The sequence below is a fragment of the Equus quagga genome, chromosome 1 (assembly GCF_021613505.1).
Source record: "Equus quagga isolate Etosha38 chromosome 1, UCLA_HA_Equagga_1.0, whole genome shotgun sequence".
Lineage (NCBI taxonomy): Eukaryota > Metazoa > Chordata > Mammalia > Perissodactyla > Equidae > Equus > Equus quagga.
Genome location: NC_060267.1, coordinates 2,240,152 through 2,262,397, shown reverse-complemented (window position 1 = coordinate 2,262,397; position 22,246 = coordinate 2,240,152). Strand labels below are relative to the sequence as shown.

The following is a 22,246-nucleotide window of genomic DNA, read 5'->3' as shown; positions in this document are numbered from 1 at the left end:
AAACAATATTATACTCTTGTGCACTGTAGTAGAAAGGCAAAAAATACGTGAAATCTTGTCATCTTCTCTCTTTTCCTTGCCTATCGTCCACATGAGAAAGACTCTTTAAAAGGAGGAAGCTTAAGTACTTAGATGTATTTAAAGTAATACCTCATGTCTGTTTCTTTGGTTTAGGATTGGTTTCATTTAAATATATGATATACATGTAAGCTAATTTATCCTTTTCCTTTTAAAAAACTAAACACACAATGGAAAAATTAACAAGATTTTCTTTTTTTAAAGTAATATTCTTTTAAAAATTTTTAAATAACCAAAGTAATACTGCATGTCCTTGGAACACAATAATCCCAGGATATAAATAAAAGCTTTATAAACACTTTCTCTCAGCCCTTCTATGGTGGCTCTCATTCCCCTGAGATGATAAAGCAGGTTGACAGTCTCCTGCTGTGTCATCCTCCACACTCTCACACCGACGTGTCAATAATGTAGGTATCCCCGTGGAGGGTCTTGGTTTTGTTTTCCCATTGTACTGCATACATTACTTTACAGCGTGGAGGGGTTTTTCTCTTGGTGATACTCTCTCCAAGTTAGTTAGTCTCCATCTAACTTATTCTTTTCTTTTTTTTGAGGAAGATTAGCCCTGAGCTAACATCTGCTGCCAGTCCTCTTTTTGCTGAGGAAGGCTGGCCCTGAGCTAACGTCTGTGCCCATCTTCCTCTATTTATATGTGGGACACCTACCACAGCATGGCTTGCCAAGAGGTGCCATGTCTGCACCCGGCATCTGAACTGGCGAACCCCAGGCCGCCAAGAAGTGGAACATGTGCACTTAACTGCTGCGCCACCAGGCCGGCCCAAATGATGTATACTTTTTAAAGTCATTCCCTTTTGGTGATATTTAGGTTGTTTCTGGCACTGCAGTGAACATTCTTGTATACACACATGCTTCTCTGCCAGTCCTGCTCTTTAGGATAAGTGACCTGAAAGCAGGGTTGCTGGGTTAAAGGGTATGTGTACATTAAATTAATTACCTGGTTGTAGCAATTAATTCATACTCCCACAAGTAATTCATTAATATGTCCCTTTCCTGCAATCTCAGCTCCCAAATGTCACCCTTCTGGTTTTGTGCCAGTCCTTCAGATTAGGTGGGAGTCGGAGCTCACTGTGCTTCTCGCATCTGTCTGTTCACGGGCAGGGGAGTTTCCCCTGTTTAGAGACCATTTGCGAATTTGCTATTCAGATCTTTTACCTGTTTTTTTCCTTGGGTTTTACCTTTTCCTTATTGTTATAAATGAGCTCTTCATATAGTAAGAAAATTGATACTTTTTCTGTCAAATGTTTATTAGCAGTCTATTATTATAGAGATTCCAGCCAATGAAAATTAAAAAGTCAAGGAATAGGGGCCGGCCCCATGGCCGAGTGGTTAAGTTGGTGGGCTCTGCTTCAGCGGCCCAAGGTTTTGCCGGTTTGGATCCTGGACACGGACATGGCACCTCTCATCAGGCCATGCTGAGGCGGCGTCCCACGTGCCACAACTAGAAGGACCCACAACTAAAATATACAACTTGTACCGGGGGGATTTGGGAGAAAAAGGAAAAATAAAACGTTTAAAAAAAAACAAGTCAAGGAATAGATATAAATATTACAAAGGGGAGAACAGTCACGTGATAAAATTATAAATCTAGGACCTCAAGACTCAGTAAGTGACTAGAATAAATAAGAGAATTTGTTAATGTATCTAAATTCAAGGCAAAGTTACAAGAAATCAGTCTTTCTATACTTGTTACAACTAGTTAGAAAAGGATATAGCCTCCCCACCCCCAGAAAGTCCCATTTAAATTACTGACCAAAACTGTAAGGTACCTAGAAATAAAATTAACCAAGGGTTTGAGGGCCTTTATACAGAAAACTATAGAGTCTATAGAATCTTATTATAGAGTAAGTATATACGTGTTCCTGGATGAGAGGATTTAATGTAAATGGCAGTCATCCCAAAATTAACATAGAAACCTAATGCTTTGGGGGATTACTTCTAGATAGAAAATTTCCAAATAGAAGAATAAGTAAGAATGGTAAGAAAATTTGCAAAAGAACAATAGTTATAGGATACTTGTCTTAATAATGAAAGCTAATATAAAGATAACAGCAGTACAGTGTGGAATTGGCACAGGAACAGATAGATCAGTGGAACATAAACGTCCCATATTAGATCCAAGTGTATTTGAGAATTGAACAGGTGACACGGTGACCTTTCATTTTAGAGGAAAAGGGATGGTTTATGTAGACACATGGTGTGGGCATAATTAACTTTCCATCCAGAAAGAAAACAAAGCTAGATCCCTACCGTATGCCGTGTATTAAAATAATTCCACGTGGAGCAAAGGTTTGGATGTAAAAAGAATAAACGCTGAAAGAAAATTTAGATAAATAGGGGCCGGCCCAGTGCCACAGCAGTTAAGAGCGCATGTTCTGCTTCTCGGCGGCCCGGGGTTTGCCGGTTCGGATCCCCAGTGCGGACATGGCACCGCTTGGCAAAAGCCGTGCTGTGGTAGGCGTCCCACGTATAAAGGAGAGGAAGATGGGCATGGTTGTTAGCTCAGGGCCAGACTTCCTTGGCAAAAAGAGGAGGATTGGCAGCAGGTTAGCTCAGGGCTAATCGCCCTAAAAAAAAAAAAAGAAAATTTAGATAACTAAATAAAAATTTTAAATATTTGACAAAAATTAAACTGTTTCCTTCAAAAGATCCAGCTGCAGGTTACCTGTAAATCGTTTTCTCTACTCTGCCTAATTACTATGTTGATGGTTTTTGTTACTCTTGGTGCCACACATGGCAGAAAATACCCAAACAATGCTTTTAAGACCAGTGTTCATATTGAAGGAATCTTACAGTTCATTTTGCTCAGTCACAAGTGCCCTTCCTTTCTGGCCCACCATGGAGTGCCAAGGCACACAGTAGTAATACATGAAAAATGAAAGTTTAATAACATTCACAGATTAAATTGTCACAGTTCTCTGCTTTCAGAGATATTGCTCAGTCCTGGATTTGTAAGCCTTGAGTATATTCCAAAGGCACTGTCCTTCCCACATTTTATTTTGTTTTGATCTCCTAAGATCTTTTATTTCCAACTTTTTCTTTATGTGTGTTATTTCAAAAGTTTGACATTTTTAGTTTGACAATGAGTACACACTCCAGAATGTACTACAGAATGAACACTAGAAGATTTATGAAAAATGTAAAAATTTTTTCAGAGAGTTCTGGAAGAGAATCAAGAACATTATCATATAGTTCAAAAATTCCTTATCCTGGGAGACATTGATGGTAAGATATAATCGTTTTATTTTACTTTGTATGAGTTCTTTGTTTTCTGATAGTAGTTTTGTAATAAGTTAACAAAACAGTGCATATGGCTCACCACATCTTTTAATCTTTATAAATATCAGTCTATTTGAATGCAGCTATTCACTTAATTGCTAAAAAGTTTGAATTTAACATAGTCTGTTTTATATAACAGTTATTGACAATGAGTAGTGACTTAACTACACTCTAGGAATGCGGTAAATGTTCTTGGTAATATTTATTTTTCTTCTTTTGATTTTTATCCCTCCTGTTGAATCTTTGCTTTGACGCTTGTAGGTCTGATGGATGAGTTTAGCAAATGGCTTGCTAAAAGCAGAAATAATCTACCTGGACACCTCCTCCGCTTCATGACTCACCTCATTTTGTTTTTTCGAACTCTGGGACTACAAACCAAAGTAAGTAAAAGGAAGCCTTTATGCCTCCGTGCCAGGCCCTGGCTGTATACCCATCCTCTGGAAGACGGGCTGCGGTGGCGGCGGTGCAGAAGTCTGCTCTGTAGTCTGCTGTGCTCACCCCAGGATAACTCAGTGCAGCGACCGTTAGGGTTCCAGACCATGGCTGCAGAGTGCTGCTGGGTACCTGGTGTTGGGTAAATCCGTAACTTTAATGCTCATCAGTACCCGACTCTAAATCAACCGGCTCAAGCTGCTAACGGAACCAGACTAAGTTCTGTGTGAGATTTTAAACCTTTGTTTTCTTCTTTCCTAAATGATTGTAATATTTTGGCCAGAGTACATGTAGGAGGCAGAATGATACAGCATTGAATGCTTGGGCTCTGGAGGAAGAACCCTGGGTGCCCACCCTTACTCAGCAGCTTCTGGCTCTGTAATTCTGCGCAAATAAAACCTCCGTTGGTCCTGGTTTCTTCCCTTTGTAAAATGTGAACAGTAATGGTAACCACCCACAGAGTTATGATGAGATTAAATCAGGCAATGCATGAACTTTGCTAAGCACCTAGCCTGGCATATAGTTACTGCTCAGTGGTAAATATTAAAGTCATTAAATAATTTAATAGCAGAATTTTTATTAGATATATTGCTGTTACATATAAGCAGTTGTGTTTATAACTGAATTATATCTTTTTTCCCTTTGAAGGAAGAAGTTTCCATTGAGGTTTTAAAGACATACATACAGGTAAACTTTGAGAATCCACAATTTGATTCTTTTTTTTTTTACTATTTTAATGAAAACAGAAATCACAATGATAATATTTTAATACCTAGTGGCAGGAAAGTCATCAGAATCCATAAGAGATCTTTTAATTAACATAAGTACATTTTTTAAAATTTAAAATTATTCTTTTTAGCATCACAAATCCATGTCTGTATGAATCTCTCTTAAATATATTTGAAATTTTGAAGTGAACTTTTTAAAAAGCACTGCTGATCCTAGAACTTGTATTGTTGACATACTTTGATCTTTTCTATTTTTTAGCTTTTAATAAATGAGAAACATACAAATCTCATAGCATTTTACACCTGTCATTTGCCTCAAGACCTGGCTGTTGCCCAGTATGCATTATTTTTGGAAGGTGTTACGGAATTTGAACAGCGCCACCATTGCCTGGAACTGGCTAAAGAAGCAGGTAAAAACGGTGGAGAACTTCCCCTGTTGGGCCCTGTAGGCAAATTATCATTTTGGCTTTAGTAACGTTTATCCTTCTAGTTTTAAATCTTATTTCTCTTGAGAGGGGGAAAAAAAAGGAATGAAATTCTGTTTTAGGAATAAAATAGCTTACACTGTAACTCGTGTAATATGTCTTCTAATTTTGTCATTTTCTTTTATGTCTTTCATATTTTACATGTTGTAGTTTTAAAGAATTGTTATCCCAAATTTACTAAATCACTGTGACAAATTAATTCTTGTTTTTATCTCTTCAAAAAATTCTTTAGATTTGGATATTGCAACTATAACAAAAACTGTAGTTGAGAATATTCGAAAGAAAGACAACGGGGAATTCAGTCATCATGACCTGGCCCCAGCCCTGGATGCCGGCACTACTGAGGTGATGGGGGGTCCTGTAACTCCCAGTGCTCCCCGACGTTGTTCTCGGGTGAACTCCTACCTTCAAATACTCTGGCTTCTTTCTTTTTTAAAGAATTTCACCTCGTCAGCCAAAACCTTTTACATTATAAAAATTGACAACAAACTTAAGGTCTTATGTAAGGGGTAACTTACAGTAGTATTATGTTAAAGGAAGTTTCTTGAATAGAAAAAAACCTGAGCATTGAATTTTTGCCCGTCAGATAATTCTAGATACTTGATCAGTCACTAACTCTTATATTGCTTGCTTACTCCTGTTTTCAGAAAGGAAAAGAAAGTTTTACCTAGGAAAGAAAAAAGCTTGAGAGTAGTGCTTAAAGGACTCCTGTGGTTAAGTTGATGGTACACAATATATGATTCCAGAGTCACAGTCCAGTACATTTCTCTATAATCCAATGGAGAGCCATTAAATGTGAAAATAAGCTAAGGAAAGCTAGATTCTTTCATGATTTTGTATAACTTGAGGGAAAATGATGTTCACTCGAAATGCAAGTATAAGTTAATTCTATGATTTGCATAATATCTTAGAAAAAAACAAAATTGTTGGGGCTGGCCCAGTGGCATAGTGGTTAAGTTCGTGCGCTTCACTTTGGTGGCCCAGGGTTCGCGGGTTTGGATCCTGGGTGGGGACCTGCACACCACTCATCAAGCCATGCTGTGGCAGTGTCCCACATTCAAAATAGAGGAAGCTTGGCATATGCACATATGTTAGCTCAGGGACAATATTCCTCATGAAAAAAAGGGTGGGGGGGGCGCCGGCCCAGTGGCGCAGCAGTTAAGTTTGCACGTTCCACTTCAGTGGCCCAGGGTTCACCGGTTCAGATCCTGGGTGTGGACATGGCACCTCTTGTCAAGCCATGCTGTGGCAGGCGTCCCACATATAAAGTAGAGGAAGATGGGCACAGATGGTAGCTCAGGGCCAGTCTTCCTCAGCAAAAAGAGGAGGATTGGCAGCAGATGTTAGCTCAGGCCTAATCTTCCTCCAAAAAAAAAAAATTGATGTTTCTTTTTTTCATTTAAATGAACAGGAGGACCGTTTGAAGATTGATGTAATTGACTGGTTGGTATTTGACCCAGCACAGAGGGCAGAAGCACTAAAACAAGGCAATGCGATAATGAGGAAATTCTTGGGTATGCTGTATTTTTATATTCTTTTTTAAAGTTTTGGTTCAAATCCATATATTCTTGAACTTTGTTTTGTGTTTTGTTTTTCTAACCCTTCCAGTAGGGGAGGGTACAGAACAGCCACTCTTATATATCAAACCTGGTGTTAGGAAACAGAACAGATTTAACAATGAATTTTCACGTCCACTCAATTTTGCATATAGTCTTAAGACTTTGAAAAATATAATTACTTTTTTTTAAGACACAGACGTATGTAAAGTAACTGCACCTAATGAATCCTTTTGTGACTGTCACACTGAAATAAGGGAAAAGCTGGGCCATTAGGCAGAAAGATCACCCAGAATTGTAACAGAAGTATCTTGGGATATGAACTGGTTACGGCCGACTGTAAAAGTTGCAAACCAATGATTCGGCTCCTTTAAACCATTACATAGAAATCCACATATATTGAAAATGGTATATCTTTTTCACAGCATCAAAAAAGCATGAAGCTGCAAAAGAAGTATTTGTGAAGATTCCTCAGGACTCGATAGCAGAAATCTACAATCAGTGGGAGGAACGAGGAATGGAAAGTCCACTTCCTGCCGAAGACGATAATGCCATCAGAGAACATCTGTGCATTAGAGCTTATTTGGTGAGATTGGGAAGAAAACCACAAATGTGCCTGTCTTCGTGATGATTTTTCTGATTCACTTGCAGACTCTGGACTGTTTTCCAGAGGTAGACTGACTCGTCCTCTCTCCCTGTGACTGTGTGCTGTCTGGTCCACAAGGGCAGAGCATTCATGCCCTGGCCTTCGTCAGCCTGAGCCTGCAATCAGTGCTCACAACCAAGAACGTCTCACGTGGCAGACAGTGTGTGACGTCTGAGACTTCTGTTTGCTTAGGTGTCTCTGAATGCTTGTCTCAACTTCAGTATTTCTGCTGTTTGGCAGTAACTGAGAAAAGCAAGATATTGTATATTTGTTATGACTAAAATAACATACTTACTAAAACTTCATTCAACAAACAATGAAGTAATTTCATTGGGCTGGGTTCTAGCACTTAATCTGTGGATGGCTGTCCATCCTTGTCCTCTGAAAGCTAATAGGCTAGTCAAGACACATGTAAACATGCGTACTCACAGAGTGACAACATCACAAGGTGACATCATCACAGGGTGACGACAACATCACAGACTGATAAATGCCAAGATACATATGTAGCAGGGTGCTGAGGAGTGGGTCCCAGAAAACACAACATATACACACACACACATATATATATACACCTTGCTGTTATTCACAAAACAGTTATTCACAATGATTCTTTGTGCATAAAAAGTAAATATTAAACAGTTTTATTTCTTGATGCTGCAAAATTATTTCTAAGAACCAAATTTTAAAAGCTTTGTTGAACATATGTGAAAAGTTTTATTTCTTTTTCATATCTTTCTATTTTATTTTACATTTTAGGAAGCCCATGAAACCTTTAATGAGTGGTTTAAGCATATGAATTCGGCTCCACAAAAACCTACTTTGATAACTCAGGCAACTTTCACTGAGAAAGTGGCTCATGAACACAAAGAAAAGAAATATGAGGTACGTTGAATATAGATGAGACACGTCTATTACACCTAAAAAATATATGTCATATATTTAAAGAGGTTACTTCCTCAGCAACGACATTCCTATTGTAACAGGCGATCTTCCCAGTAATGTTCCACTTTGAAAAAGAGCCATCTATTTATTTACTTTTCTGTAGATAATTAACCAAACATAAAACATACCTTCAGCTGTCATTACTGTTCATTTACAAAGTTAACATTTTAGTGTTTTGTTTACCTGCAATCTGTTGGTGTTGATATTTATATTTATATTTGGCTGACAATGTCAGCTCTTCAGAATGATGTTCCATGTGTATATTCCTGTCTGTACTTTACAAATCCATCCTTCGTTGGGTTCAGCCCATTATACATCTGCTCTGTGTCTGCTTTGCAGATGGATTACAGTATCTGGAAAGGGCACTTGGATGCCCTAACTGCTGACGTGAAGGAAAAAATGTACAACGTCTTGTTGTTTGTTGATGGAGGGTGGATGGTGGATGTGAGAGAGGTAAGCTGTGCGCATTATTTATAGCTGAATGCAAAGAAAACCTCAAAACAAACTATGTCTTTTTTTAAAGTTCTGTCTCAACAGGAGCGTCTGTCGATCTTCTATAACCATTGTGCTTACAACTGAGCATCCCGTAATTTAAGCCAAAACTGCAAACACTACTAGGGCATAGGAATATTTGACTCTCGGGTAAACGATTTCTGCAGATATAATATGTTCACTCAGGATACTGAAATCTAATTTTTTTAAATTCAGGACCTAAAACCTTAATTATACATGTACTCAAGTCAGTTTAGGGGTGTGAAGATAAGTCTAGTAGCGTGAGTGAGACGTACATGAAGCAGTGGCTCTCCCCTCTGAGCTGTCCACTGAGTGACCTGAGGAGCCTTTGAAAGACACTGGCTTCCAGCCCTAGAGGTTCTGACATAATTGGTCTGAGGTGGGACTGGGCCTTTTTTTTAATCACCTGGAGAGCTTTAATGTGTAGCCTGGGTTGAGAACCAGTTACAGAAGCATAGATTAAATATTTTATGAGTTTGGGAAAAGAACAGGTTGCTTCTTCCTGGAAGAGATCTGGATGGGATGCTCGAACGGTGCTGCGTTTGCCTGAGTCTTGAACGAATGGGGTAGAACTTGCAGGAGCCGAGGAGAGGAAGGGTGCTGCAGGTGACCGTCACGTGCAGGGAGGACACTGAGGCCGGCCCTGGGGTGTGATGGACGCAGGGAGTGATGAGTTTTGCCTCTGCAGACCTGTGATCCCTGCAAGGTGAACTGAAGTGCTGGGGTCTTGGCTCTTCAGAGAAACCAAGGAGTGTCCTTGGTATCTTCCCTTCCACCGTTCCCATGTCCCAATATAGTCACTGCTATTTCTTTGGCTACTCCATTTTTCTAGCTCCTCTGGCTTCCCTTTTCTGATCAGAAGCAAAAAACAATAGGCACAGGAGACAATTTGAGCCCCAATTTGCTACTATTCCTGATAGAGTAATTACCTTAACAGTCTCCACTTCTTATCCTAAAATTCATACTGGAACTCTGCTGACTTCATAGTTTTGAAGCTTTAGCACATTCCTCAGGCTAAACTCTTCTGTTCTGACTTGTGCTGGTGTTCATGGAGATAAAATTTTAGTGTTGCAAAATGCTAAAAAAATGTCCTTTAAATTTTGAAGACTTGAGTGCCTTATTTATACATAAATCTTTATTCTAATTAGTAGTTAATCTTAGTAGATTAGATCATGAAAGCCACAAAATAGACAGTCTGGCGTATTGTAAAAATGGCATTGGAATGGAAAGCACTGGATGATAACCACTTTGTTTTCTCAAATATTTAAAAATCAATATTCAGTCTCAGTCACTTCTTCAGATCTACTCCAGACAAGAACAGGTTTCTTGGATGCTCAAATGATAAATTATGATATTTTGAGTCACCTCGGTTGAGTTTAGCTTAATATTCTTACATCTTCAACAAAATAGGGAATTATTCAAGGCTCCCGCTAGCACATGCATCACTTGTATAAGAATTAGGAAATGGTACACAGAAATATGGTGCACAGAAACTTGTATAAGAAGGGAAATGGTACCCTTCTCTTACACAGAGAGTGCATGCCAAGTGCGTGTAACCCATAGACTGGAACACAACCCCCACTCCTTCACCTGGCCAGACACCATTGTGCAAGCACAGCTGTTCAGGATAGCCCTGGCATTCCACGCTGTCTCTTAGTCTGTACCTCAGGTTTTTACAGACTGTAGAATGGTCCCCTTGTGTGGAGGCAGGAGGATGGAGCAGGCAGGTCATCTTTACCTACTTGTTGCCATCTCTGCCTCCACCACATTCTCGTCTTGTCAAAGCCTCAACTGTCTTTCCCTTGCTTCCCACTCTTTCTTCTACAGTTCCTTTCTCACACAGATCAGCCCCAATCCTTTTAAAATGAAATAGATGTCACTCTCCTACTCAGAACCTTCTGATGGCTTCTCACTGCACTTTGAATAAAACACAGATTTTTCTTGACGTCCAGGATCACGCACACTGGACTTGACCACCTCCCCAGTCCTGCACGCTGCTGCCCTCCCCTCACTACGGTCCCGCTCCTGGGCTTCTTTGCTGTTCCTCCTCTGCCAAGAACGCTCCTTCCCCGAGATGTCTGCACGGGTGGCCTCCCTGCTTCCTTCAGCAGGCTGCTCAAACGTCATCTCTTTAGAGACCCTCCCAACCCCAGCCACCCTATCCTAATAGCATGTGTATGTATATGCACCCACCTCTTACTTTCTATCTCCTTATCTTGCGTTAGTTTTCTTAGTGGCACTTATCACAATCTGATATAATGTACATTTATTTGCTTTTTGTATGTCTCCTCTCGTTAGGATGCAACCTTGTGGAAGGGAGCAGCATTGTTTCCTTCATTTCTCTGACTCTGGCTCTTAAAATAATGCCCGGAACATAAGAGGCTTTCAGGAAATACTTGGCAAATGAATGGCACTACATTATTGGGGTGAAGGCACTGTCTTCATGTTAGGGATACCTCTAATGTCAGTACAGGTCAGCTCCTGCTTTCAGCACAAATCAGTTACTCAGTTTTTCTCACATATAAGGCACCGTATGTCCCTGATGGAAAGAATCTTTTCGTTTTTTATATTTACAGGATTTTTCAAACCTTTTCTTTATTTAGATGAGGGAAATATCATAGGTTGTGGCAGAATAATGTGTTCCCTTTTCCTTGTGGCAAATTGCTGGATCTATCAGGCATGATTCTAGACGGTTGACAGCCCCTGATCTGCTGGGATGGGAATCCACTAGAGTCAGCCAAAGAGATCTCCTGTAACACTGCTGACATTTGGCAGCAGCAGGATTCAGGAGATGCAGTGCCAGAATCCATCCTGTGAGATAAGGCTGTTAAAAAGCCTATAGCTGGGGCCGGCCCCGTGGCCGAGTGGTTAAGTTCGTGCACTCCGCTTCGGTGGCCCAGAGTTTCAACAGTTCAAATCCTGGGCGCGGATGTGGCACCACTCGTCAAGCCATGCTGAGGCAGTGTCCCACATGCTACAGTGAGAAGGACCCACAACTAAAAATACATAACTATGTACCAGGGGGCTTTGAAAGAAAAAGGAAAAATAAAATCTTTAAAAAAAAAAAAGCCTGCACCTACCTGGGGGTGATAAGGAGTCTAGGAGCCAGGGGTACTTTGCCTCTTTAGCATAAGGGGAAAGACGACATCTGGCACAGATGGAATGACCCAGGAGGAGGCAGTCCTCTCATCCTTAACAGGTTCCAGTAGAAATCGCTAACAGGAATTACAAGTAAGACTGTGAGGTGTGTGAAATCCACCTCTGAAGGTGGTGAGTGCCTCCTGGGGAAAAGAAATGGAGAAGCTTTCCTTTTTAAAGCTAAGGAAATGCAAAGCATGCATTTTAATGTTTGCTTTTGTGTACTTATCTCTCAAAACAAAGACTGAAAGATCGATAGACAGTGATTTTCCCTAAGTGTGGAATCTGACCCAGGTCAGACTAAGTACAATTACCCATTGGTAGAATTACCAGATTACATCGTGTTGCTTCACACCTCCACCCATATCTGCCTTTGAAAAATGCTTTAGCAACTTAATACAGCCTCTCACATGAAGATATTTTTAGTGATTGATATAACTGTCATAAAGAAAAACAATTTCCAAACTTCTAAGAAGATGCCGCCTTTTTAAAAAGTCAGTAGGTGTCTTATTAGGCTTCTCAAAGGAGCAGTTGTTGTTTTAGCTTCTCGTCTTTCTATTTTGTTTTACACCATCAGTTCTGTGGATTTCCTTCCTATTTTTAAGATTATTTCAGAAATCTTAGTGTGGTTGGGTACCTTTTTATTATTTTAATTATTTGAGTTTTCAAATGTGTTGTAAGAAACTGTAGAGGGCGTAAAAGGTCTTCTGCACTCTTACTCCCACGTAACTTTCTAGAAAGATCTATGTATACTTATAAGAAGTGCTGAGCCAGCCCTGACGCCTAGTGGTTAAAGTTCAGCGTGCTCCCCTTTGACAGTCCAGTTTGGTGCCCAGGTGCAGAACCACCCCACCCATCTGTCAGAAGCCATGCTGTGGCAGTGGCTCACAGAGATGAACTAGAAGGACTAACAACTAGGATATACAACTATGTACTGAGGCTGTGGGGAGGGGAAAAAAGCAGAGGAAGATTGGCAACAGATGTTACTCAGGGTGAATCTTTCCCAGGCGGAAAAAAAGCATTTGCCATGAAGCTGTCCCTCTCTCCCGTGACCGCAGCCCCTGCGGTGGTCTGGTGGGTTCTCAGCCCTCCTGGGAGCGGTGGCACCTCCATCTGCGCATGTCTGGGTGGGGTTGTCTTCTGCTCTGATGTTTGCCTTGGTGGGCTTCAGTCTTGCTTACTCCCGTTGTATATGTTTGTATACTAGAAATGCAAATTCAGAAGCATTTTGAGTCCATTATCACATCTGTGACTCCTCTGTAGTGTATTTTGTTCGTCTTCATGCTTTTGTGCCAGCCTTGTCTACTCGATACCATGACTGAACTGCCCTTGTCTTATTTTTAACGGGCACTTGCATTTCGGTTTTGATTTAGTCCTTGACTTTTTTATAAGTGTATTTAGCTTAAAGTTGTTAAAGTGACTGCTTGATGTCTGTCTGTAGGATGCTGAAGAAGACCATGAAAGAACACATCAGATGGTTTTACTGAGAAAGCTTTGTCTGCCTATGCTGTGTTTTCTGCTTCATACCATATTGCACAGTACTGGCCAGTATCAGGAATGCCTGCAGTTAGCAGATATGGTGTCCTCTGAGCGCCACAAACTGTATCTGGTAAGTTCCAGAGCATTGCACTTTTAGATTTTAGTGATCTGATAATTTCTGTAATAATATTTAATTTTGTGAGATGTGTTTATATTTTTTAGCTTGTTCACTTATCAAAGCCTCTTTAATTCTTGTACCTTACCATGCAGCCATTTCAAAAATGATGCTTAGATTTCCTTAAAGTGATGATGGTCCAGTTATGTTTGTGCTTTTTTCCCAAAATATGTATACGTTTCTAAGCAGTTAGAAGCACACAGACTGGCTCAGAGACGCAGCTCTCAAGTTCTTGGGCCATGCTAATGTGCTGGCCTCTGGCTGCACAAATCTTAAAAGAGGAATTTCTTCTTGCGTTAAGCTAATCAGGTTGCTTAGGTGACAGTAGGTTCATACTTTGTTCTCATTCTTAACTTTTTCTCTTGTGTACCATCAGGTGTTTTCTAAGGAGGAGCTCAGGAAATTGCTGCAGAAGTTGAGAGAGTCCTCCCTAACGCTCCTAGACCAGGGTCTTGATCCGTTAGGTTATGAGATTCAGTCCGAGTTCACCCACTCTTTGTAATCACACTAATTTCCGTGATAAATGGGAATTTCTTATAAAATATACATATTTGTAATTACTGGGTTTTTTCTTTTGAGTTATCATGGGGAAAACGTTTGTAAAATTTAGATATTTGAATTTTGTACTTTTCAGAATATTATGGTGGCACTGTTAATGTATTATATCAGTATTTCCCTGTTTATTAATAAAATCATATAAAAATTAAAATTTGCTGTTCTTAAAAATTCCAGGATTGTCTCTTTATGTAATAAGAAACTGAATTTCCTATTTTTTCCTGTGATTATTAGTACTCTGATATCTTAAAATTATGAAGATGATAAAAAGGAGATTCATTTTTAAGCCAGGGGTGTAATTTCTCATTTATCATAAAATTTAGTGTTTTTTAAATATTACAATTAAGATGGTGAACATAGCAAGAATATTATTTTCTTTATTTTGAAGACATTTCTAGTTTATCAACTCATTCAGTAAACCTGCTCTAAAATGGGCCGAGTGTGGTATCTGGCGCACAGTGAGCACTGGGGACACTGGGGTACAGAAGCTGCGAGATCAAATCCAGCCCTCCTAGCAGGGGAGACGCAAGGAATCAGAACAGGAAGAAATGACTTCCAGCTAAAAGGTCTCCAAGGAAGTAGGATTTGGGCTGGGGTCTGAGTAATGCACTGAATTTGCAAAGAGACTAAAGCACAGGAAGGTGAAGGCACTACAGATTAAGGAATCGGCATGAGAAAGGCCAAGAACTGGGGAGTACACATCTGCACATCAGCAAGTGTGCCAAAGGGACAAGAGCACAGGACTCACAAATGGGAGAGAGTGCAACTCAAACACAAAACACCGTCTAGGCTAGTAACTCCCACAGCTGGCTCACCACCTGAACCCTCCTGAGGAGTTCAGTACATATCTGAGGATGCTCCCCTTAGAGATGGCCGGCTCAGGAGGCCTGGGATCGGGCCACAGGATTTGCACTGTTGAATATAATACACCATAGGTGATTCTAATCAGCTAGGTTCGGGGCATTCTGGCTTAAATCAGGTGGGTACTGGTAGCCCTCCTGTACCTGAGGCAGACAGCAGTCATTGATCATAACTGTCGTCCTGGCATTGGCTGGGAAGAGGTGTAGAGACAGTGGGTTCTGCCTCAAGTTTTGATTTAGGCTAGCTAAAGTGACCCAAGATGAAATGTTCACTTATCGAAGCCTCTTTAATTCTTATGCCTTCCCACGCAGCCATTTAAAAACTGAGGTGGAGCAGTATGAACTGATATGGAAGTGTAACTAACAAAACACATGTGGGATTTGTATGCTGAAAAACTACAAAATACCGATGAAAGAAACCAAAGAGCAAAATAAATGGAGACACACCATGTTCATTAATTGGAAGACTCAACATAGTAAAGATGTCAAGTCTCCCCCAAATTGATACACAGGTTTAACACAATTCCTATCAAAACTCCAGTAGGAAAACAGATGGTCTATTAGTGAGCATGACTGAATGTTGATTTTCTTAGGTGCCTTAATGGTATTATGGTAGGTAGGTGACTGTCCTTATTCTCAGGAGATGCATGCTGCACAACGTAGCATGAAAGGTCATGAAATCTGCACTACAAAATGGTCCAGCTTTAAAAGTTGACACAGATAAAGCAAATATAGCAAAATGTTAACCAGTGAATCAGTGTGAAGGGACAGGAGTGTTTATTATGCTAGTCATTCAACTTTCCTGTAGATTTAAAATTTTCAAAATAAAAGATCTAGGTGGAGTTCAACTAATCGTGATGGAACAACTGAAGATCCACATGGAAACTAAATGAACCTCGACTCCCACTGTATACCATACCGAAAAATTGATTAGAGATGGATTGTAAACCTGAATATAACAGCTAAAACTGTAAAGCCTTTAAAAAAAAGAATATCTTTCTCACCTGAGAGTAAGCAAGTATTTCCTATACAAGAGACAGAAAGCAATAACCATAAAGGAAAAAACTGATAAAAATATAAAACTGCTCACAAAGACACCAGTAAGAAAATAAATAAGCAAGCCACAGACTAGGAGAGAATATTTGCAAAAATATATCTGACCAAACAACTCATATCCAGAATATATAAAGAACTCTTACAACTCAATAAAAAAGGACAAAAAAACCTAAAAAGTGGGCAAAATACTAGAACAGGTGATTCACAAAGGAAGACATACATAACCAGTGAGCCCATGAAAAAGCGCTCAAATCAATGGTGAATGCAAATTAAATCCACGAGAGATCACTACACATCCCCATCAAAACGGCTAAAGTAAAAAGGCTGGCAACACAACTGGCTGCAAGGATGCTGAGCAACTGTGAGTGATACATTGCTGGGGAGAATGTAAGTGGTGTAATTTTGGGGGAAAGTTTTGACTATTTCTTATAATCACCTACCCTTTAACCAAGAAATTTCACTCCTACATGTGTACCCAAGAGAAATGAAAATAAATGCCACAAAAACACTACAAAAGTATTGACAGCAGCATTATTTACAATAGCCCAAAACTGGAAATGACCGAAATGACCCAAATGCCCATCAATAGGAGAATGGCTAAACAAATTGTGGTTATGTTCATATGAAACAATACTACTCGGCAATGTGAAAGGAAAGAATTGATCTACTCCACAAAAGAACCTAGACATAAGAAGAGCACACGTATGACCAATTAATTATAAGGTGTTCTAGAACAGTTAAAACCAATCTGGTGAAGAAAAATCAGAATGGGGGCTTCCACTTGGGGGTGGGGAGGGGTGTCTCTAGGGAATTTTGTGGGGTGATGGAAATATTCTGTATCTTGACAGGAGTGTGGGTTACACAAATGCATCCATTTGTCAAAAACTACAGTTTAAGATTTGTGCACTTGAAAGAATGCAAATTTACCTTTTAAAAATTGAATGGAGGTGTGGGTATATACAAAACCAGAAGGGCAGTTTGTGAAACCAGGCGATGGGTACAGGAGGCTTCACCACACCATTTTAACTTTGCACAAGTTTGAAATTTTCCATAATAAAAAGGAGGGAAAGTGGGCCGTGGAGCCAGAGAAACTTGGGTTTGAATCTTAGTCTCATCCCATTCTAGCTGCAAGATAACAGCCATGAACCTCAATTTTCAACATCTGTAAATAAGAAAAAGGATAATCATCACATTTCAGGATGAATAAGGGTTAGGGCAGCTGTGCTCTGGTGAAGGAGGTAGAGAAAGTCACTGACCCAATAAGTCAGCCTGGACAGGTACGTGTTCTGGAACACTGGAAAACTGGATGAGTGTCAAAGATGTGGTTAGACTCAGGAACGTCTTGAATGACCCTAAACCAAATGGCAGCTGGAACCCACTAGGTATTTTTATCTTTTAACCCAAATTTCAGAGTTCATATTTTAACCATTTTCAAATATTATAACAGAAATTGAGGAATGATAAAAACATAATTTACCATCCATGCTAAGATTATCAATCCAAATCTATAATCACAAGGAGCCATGATTTGAATACACTAAATGAAGATGGGGGGTCTAGGCTCTTATCTGGAGTGCAGAAGAGGGTGAATGCTGTAAAGCATTGCTCAGGGAGGGCTCTGTGGATCCAAACTGGAAGGGAGGGATGTCAGCATCATGAAGAAGGAGCTCCTCCCTTAGACTCTCCCTGCTAAGATACAACAAAAAGGACTCTCATAAACCAACAGAGGGCATTCATACACCACAAAAGACGTCTGAGAGGCCCACGCAGCCAGACATCTGAAGGTGGAGGTGCTGGACCCCCGGGAGACAGAGGAAGGAGGTAAGAGGAACTCCTCTGCCTCCCCAAAGGACAGCAATCTAGGGCACAGGACCACACCCGGCTCTGATGGGGTGGGGGCAGCCCTCTGCAAGAACACCTTCGCTCTCAGAGTTGCCTCCCAGCCTGTGGGAACACTCCACCACTGAGGAGGCTAAGCAATCACAGGGGCATCTTCACCAAGCCAAGCATCCCACGAGGGCAGAGAGCGAGGGTGGAGCAGGATCACCCCTGGGACTGCATGTGAAAGAGAGAGCCCCTCCCACCCAGTGCATCAGCTCAGCCAGTCAGCCAGAGCTGGAGACCCCTGCCAGAGCACCTGTGTGCCTATGTGTGTAAAGCAGTGGCAGCCTGCAGGCAAATGCAGACAGACCCTGTCAGCACAGCTTCCAAGAGACAGGCTCAACAGCCAGGGACTGCAGCAGGCTCAGAATACACAGCTCCTGCACCCCTCTTCCAGTGGTGGCAGGTGGAATGTGAGACCAGATACTACCACTATGCAAGGGCATAAGTCCACCCCATCAAAGAGCGTGAAGAGGTAGCTAACACTCCAGACCAGAAGGACAACGACAAGCACCCAGAAATCAATCCTCAAGTCACAGAAATTTACAATCTAAATGACAGAGAATTCAAAATAGCTATCATAGAAAACACAACGAGTTACAAAAAAACTCAGACAGTTCAATGAAATCAGGAATAAAATTAATGAATGGAAGGAATTCTTCACATTCTTCAAAAGAAATTGAAACTATAAAGAAAAACCAACCAGAAATCTTGGAGATTAAAAACACAATGAATGAGATAAAGAAAAATCTGGAGTCCTTAAATAACAGAGCTGATATTACAGAAGACAGAATGACCATTTTAGAGGATAGAAATATAGAAATGCTTCACATGGAGGAGAGAGAACTAAGACTAAAAAGAAATGAAGAAATTATCTGAGAAGTATCCAACTCAATAAGAAAATACAACATAAGGATCATAGGTATTCCAGAAGGGAAGAGGGGGAGAGAGAAGCAGAGAGCTTGCTCAAAGAAATAATAGCTGAGGACTTTCCAAACCTGGGGAAGAAGATGGAATTACAAGTGAAAGGAGATAACAGAACTCCTAATTACATCAATGTAAGAAGACCTTCTCCAAGGCATATAGTAGTAAAACTGGCAAAAGTTGATGACAAAGAAAAAATACTAAGGGCAGCAAGGCAGAAGAAAATAATCTACAAAGGAACCCCTATCCGGCTTTCAGCAGATTTCTCAGCAGAAACCTTACAGGCTAGGAGAGAGTGGGATGATATATTCAAAATTCTGAAAGACAAAAACTTTCAGCCAAGAATACTCTATCCAGCAAAATCATCCTTCAGATGATGGAGAAATAAAAACTTTCCCAGATAAACAAAAGCTGAGGGAGTTCATTGCCACAAGACCGTCTCCTAGATGAAATGATCAAGAAGGCCCTCATACCTGAAAGAAAAAAAAAAGAAAGAAAGAGAGAGAAAGGAAGGAAGGAAGGGAGGAAGGGAAGAAAGAAAAGAAAGGAAAGAAAAGAAAGAAAAGAAAAGAAAAGAAAGAAAGGGTTTATGAAGCCTTGAGCAAGGAAATAAATAGGCAGACAAAATGAGAAAATTGCAGCTCTCCATCAGAACAGGTTAGCAAACACTTAATTATAACATTAAAGATAAAGGGAAGGAAAACATCAAAAATAACTATAATCACTTTATTTTAACCACAAACTCACAACACAAAACAGAATAAATTGTGAGAACAATAATTTAGCCAGCAGAGAGGAAAGGGATGGAACTTGCTTAGACTAAGGAAATAAGAGGCTATCAGAAAATGGACTATCTCATGTATGAGATCTTTTATACAAACTTCATAGTAACCACTAAACAAAAAGTCAGAACAGAAAGTCAAATGACAAATACTGAGAAAACCATCATAGACAGCCACCAAACTGAATTGGCAGTCTGAAACATACAGGACGAGAAACAAGGGAAATACAGAACCACCAGAAAACGAGTGATAAAATGGCAGCATTAACTGCTCATATATCAATAATCACTCTAAATGTAAATAGATTGAATTCTCCAATCAAAATACACAGAGTGGTTGGACGGATTAAAAAACAAGACCCAACAATATGCTGCCTCCAGGAAACACACCTCAGCTTTAACGACAAACACAGGCTCAGAGTGAAGGGATGGAAGACGATACTCCAAGCTAATGGCAAACAAAAGAAGGCAGGCGCTGCCATACTTTTATCAGACAAAGTAGACTTCAAGACAAAACAAGTAAAGAGAGACCAAAGGGGGCAGTATATAATGATAAAAGGGACACTCCACCAAGAGGACATAACACTTATAAATATATATGCACCCAACACAGGAGCACCAAAGTACATACAGCAAGTATTAACAGACCTAAAAGGAGAAATTAACAGCAACACGATAATAGTAGGGGACCTCAACACACTTACATCAATGGGTAGATCATCCAGACAGAAAGTCAACAAGGAAACAGTGGAATTAAATGAAAAACCTAGGCCAGATGGACGTAATAGATACACAGAGCACTCCATCCAAAACCATCGGAATACACATTCTTCTCAAGGGCACACGGAACATCCTCAAGGACAGACCATATGCTGGGAAACAAGGCAAGCCTCAATAAATTCAAGAAGACTGAAATCATATCAAGCATCTTTTCCAACCATAATGCTATGAAACTAGAAATCAACTACAAGAAAAAAGATGGTAAAGCGACAAAGATGTGGAGACTAAACAACGTGCTACTGAACAACCAAGGGATCACTGAAGAAATTAAAGGAGAAATAAAAAAATCTCTGGAGACAAATGAAAATGAAAATACAACACACCATCTCATACGGGATATGGCAAAAGCAGTCCTAAGAGGGAAATTCATAGCAATACAGGCCTACCTTAACAAACGAGAAAAATCTCAAATAAGCAATCTTAAACCACACCTAACAGAACTAGAAAAAGAAGAACAAATGAAGCTCAAAGTGAACAGAAGGAGGGAAATAATAAAAATTAGAGCAGAAATAAAATTGAAACCAAAAAAAGGTACAAAGGATCAATGAAACTAAGAGCTGGTTCTTTGAGAAGATAAACAAAATTGACAAACCCTTAGCCAGACTCACAAGAAAAAAAGAGAGAAGCCTCAAATAAAATTAGAAATGAAAGAGGAAAAATTACAACAGATACCACAGAAATACAAAAGATTATAAGAGAATACTACAATAAACTATATGCCAACAAATTGGCCAATATAGAAGAAATAGCTGAATTCTTGGACTCATACACCTCCGAAAACTGAATCAAGAAGAAATAGAGAAACTGAATAGATCAATCACAAGTAAAGAGATTGAAAGAGTAATCAAAAACCTCCCAAACTGGAAGGGAGGATGGCAATACAAATATATAATGGAAAAGGCACAGAACACAGGGGCCAGCGCCGTGGCGGAGTGGTTAAGTTCGCGTGCTCTGCTTCAGCAGCTGAGGGTTTTGCTGGTTCGGATCCTGGGCCCGGACATGGCACCACTCATCAGGCCATGCTGAGTCTCCCACATGCCACAACTAGACGGGCCCACAACTAAAAAATACAACTATGCACTAGGGGGCTTTGGGGAGAGAAAGAAGAAAGAAAAAAGATTGGCAACAGTTGTTAGCTCAGGTGCCAATCTTTACCAGAAAGAAGGCACAGAATACAGCAGGGATTGCTGATTGCTGGAGTCTGGCGGGTATGGGCAACAATGCATATCAGGAGAACCACGGCTGGACTTCGGACACTGCCTAATTAACTTCTGCTCGTTCTCAAATCTTATTCTAAGAGTCGTTTCCTTGGGGAAGCCCTTGACCAGCTCCCCTTCCCACGTTTAGATCAGGTTCTTCTAGGATACGTTCACAGGACCATATTTCGTCGCTTCAGAAGAGTCATTTATTACGGTTTATAATTCTTTAGTACCAGTCTTCCCTCCTAACTTCTGAGAGAGGGTCTGGTCTGGTTTCACTTGCCATTACCTCCCAAGCGCCAAATACCGCCCCCTGCACAAAGCCGGGCTCAAGGAGTGCTGGCATAATGCTTACCTCAGAGGGGAAATTAAGGCTGTCATCAGACTGCCTTGGAATTAAGGACAAGGAGAATGTTACATTGTTACATTGTCCAGAGGAGGGTGGGCAGCGCTACTCTAAGGGGTTAACTCACACCCTTAAATCCTTTTATTTTTAAATAAAAATAACTAAACTGAATATTCTATTCAAGAAATTGAGGGGAAAAGTCAGAATGAAAACAGTAATGACTTGAAACAAAATCAGTAGAAGTAATCTTTGAAAAGGTCAATAAAATAGACAAATTACTGGGGCTGGGCTGCTGGTGTAGCGGTTAAATTTGTGCACTCTACTTGGGCAGCCCACGGTTCATGGGTTCAGATCCCAGGAGGGACCTACACACCACTTATCAAGCCAGGCTGTGG

The 22,246-nt window shown here is 40.3% G+C and overlaps 1 protein-coding gene across 3 annotated transcripts in view; it reads left to right on the top strand.

Moving 5' to 3' along the window:
- NUP107 (nucleoporin 107) overlaps positions 1 to 14,172 on the top strand; it is a 43,150-nt gene extending 28,978 nt beyond the window's left edge. For all 3 annotated transcript variants that reach the window (XM_046678399.1, XM_046678420.1, XM_046678410.1), the window contains 11 exons: positions 3,249 to 3,318; positions 3,634 to 3,752; positions 4,453 to 4,491; positions 4,792 to 4,942; positions 5,250 to 5,362; positions 6,429 to 6,531; positions 6,999 to 7,159; positions 7,979 to 8,104; positions 8,504 to 8,617; positions 13,257 to 13,424; positions 13,846 to 14,172. In XM_046678399.1, the coding sequence (XP_046534355.1) occupies positions 3,249 to 3,318; positions 3,634 to 3,752; positions 4,453 to 4,491; positions 4,792 to 4,942; positions 5,250 to 5,362; positions 6,429 to 6,531; positions 6,999 to 7,159; positions 7,979 to 8,104; positions 8,504 to 8,617; positions 13,257 to 13,424; positions 13,846 to 13,971 (1,290 nt within the window). In that variant the 3' untranslated portion in view covers positions 13,972 to 14,172. The remainder of the gene's footprint in view (positions 1 to 3,248; positions 3,319 to 3,633; positions 3,753 to 4,452; positions 4,492 to 4,791; positions 4,943 to 5,249; positions 5,363 to 6,428; positions 6,532 to 6,998; positions 7,160 to 7,978; positions 8,105 to 8,503; positions 8,618 to 13,256; positions 13,425 to 13,845) is intronic.
- The last annotated feature ends 8,074 nt before the right edge of the window (positions 14,173 to 22,246 follow it).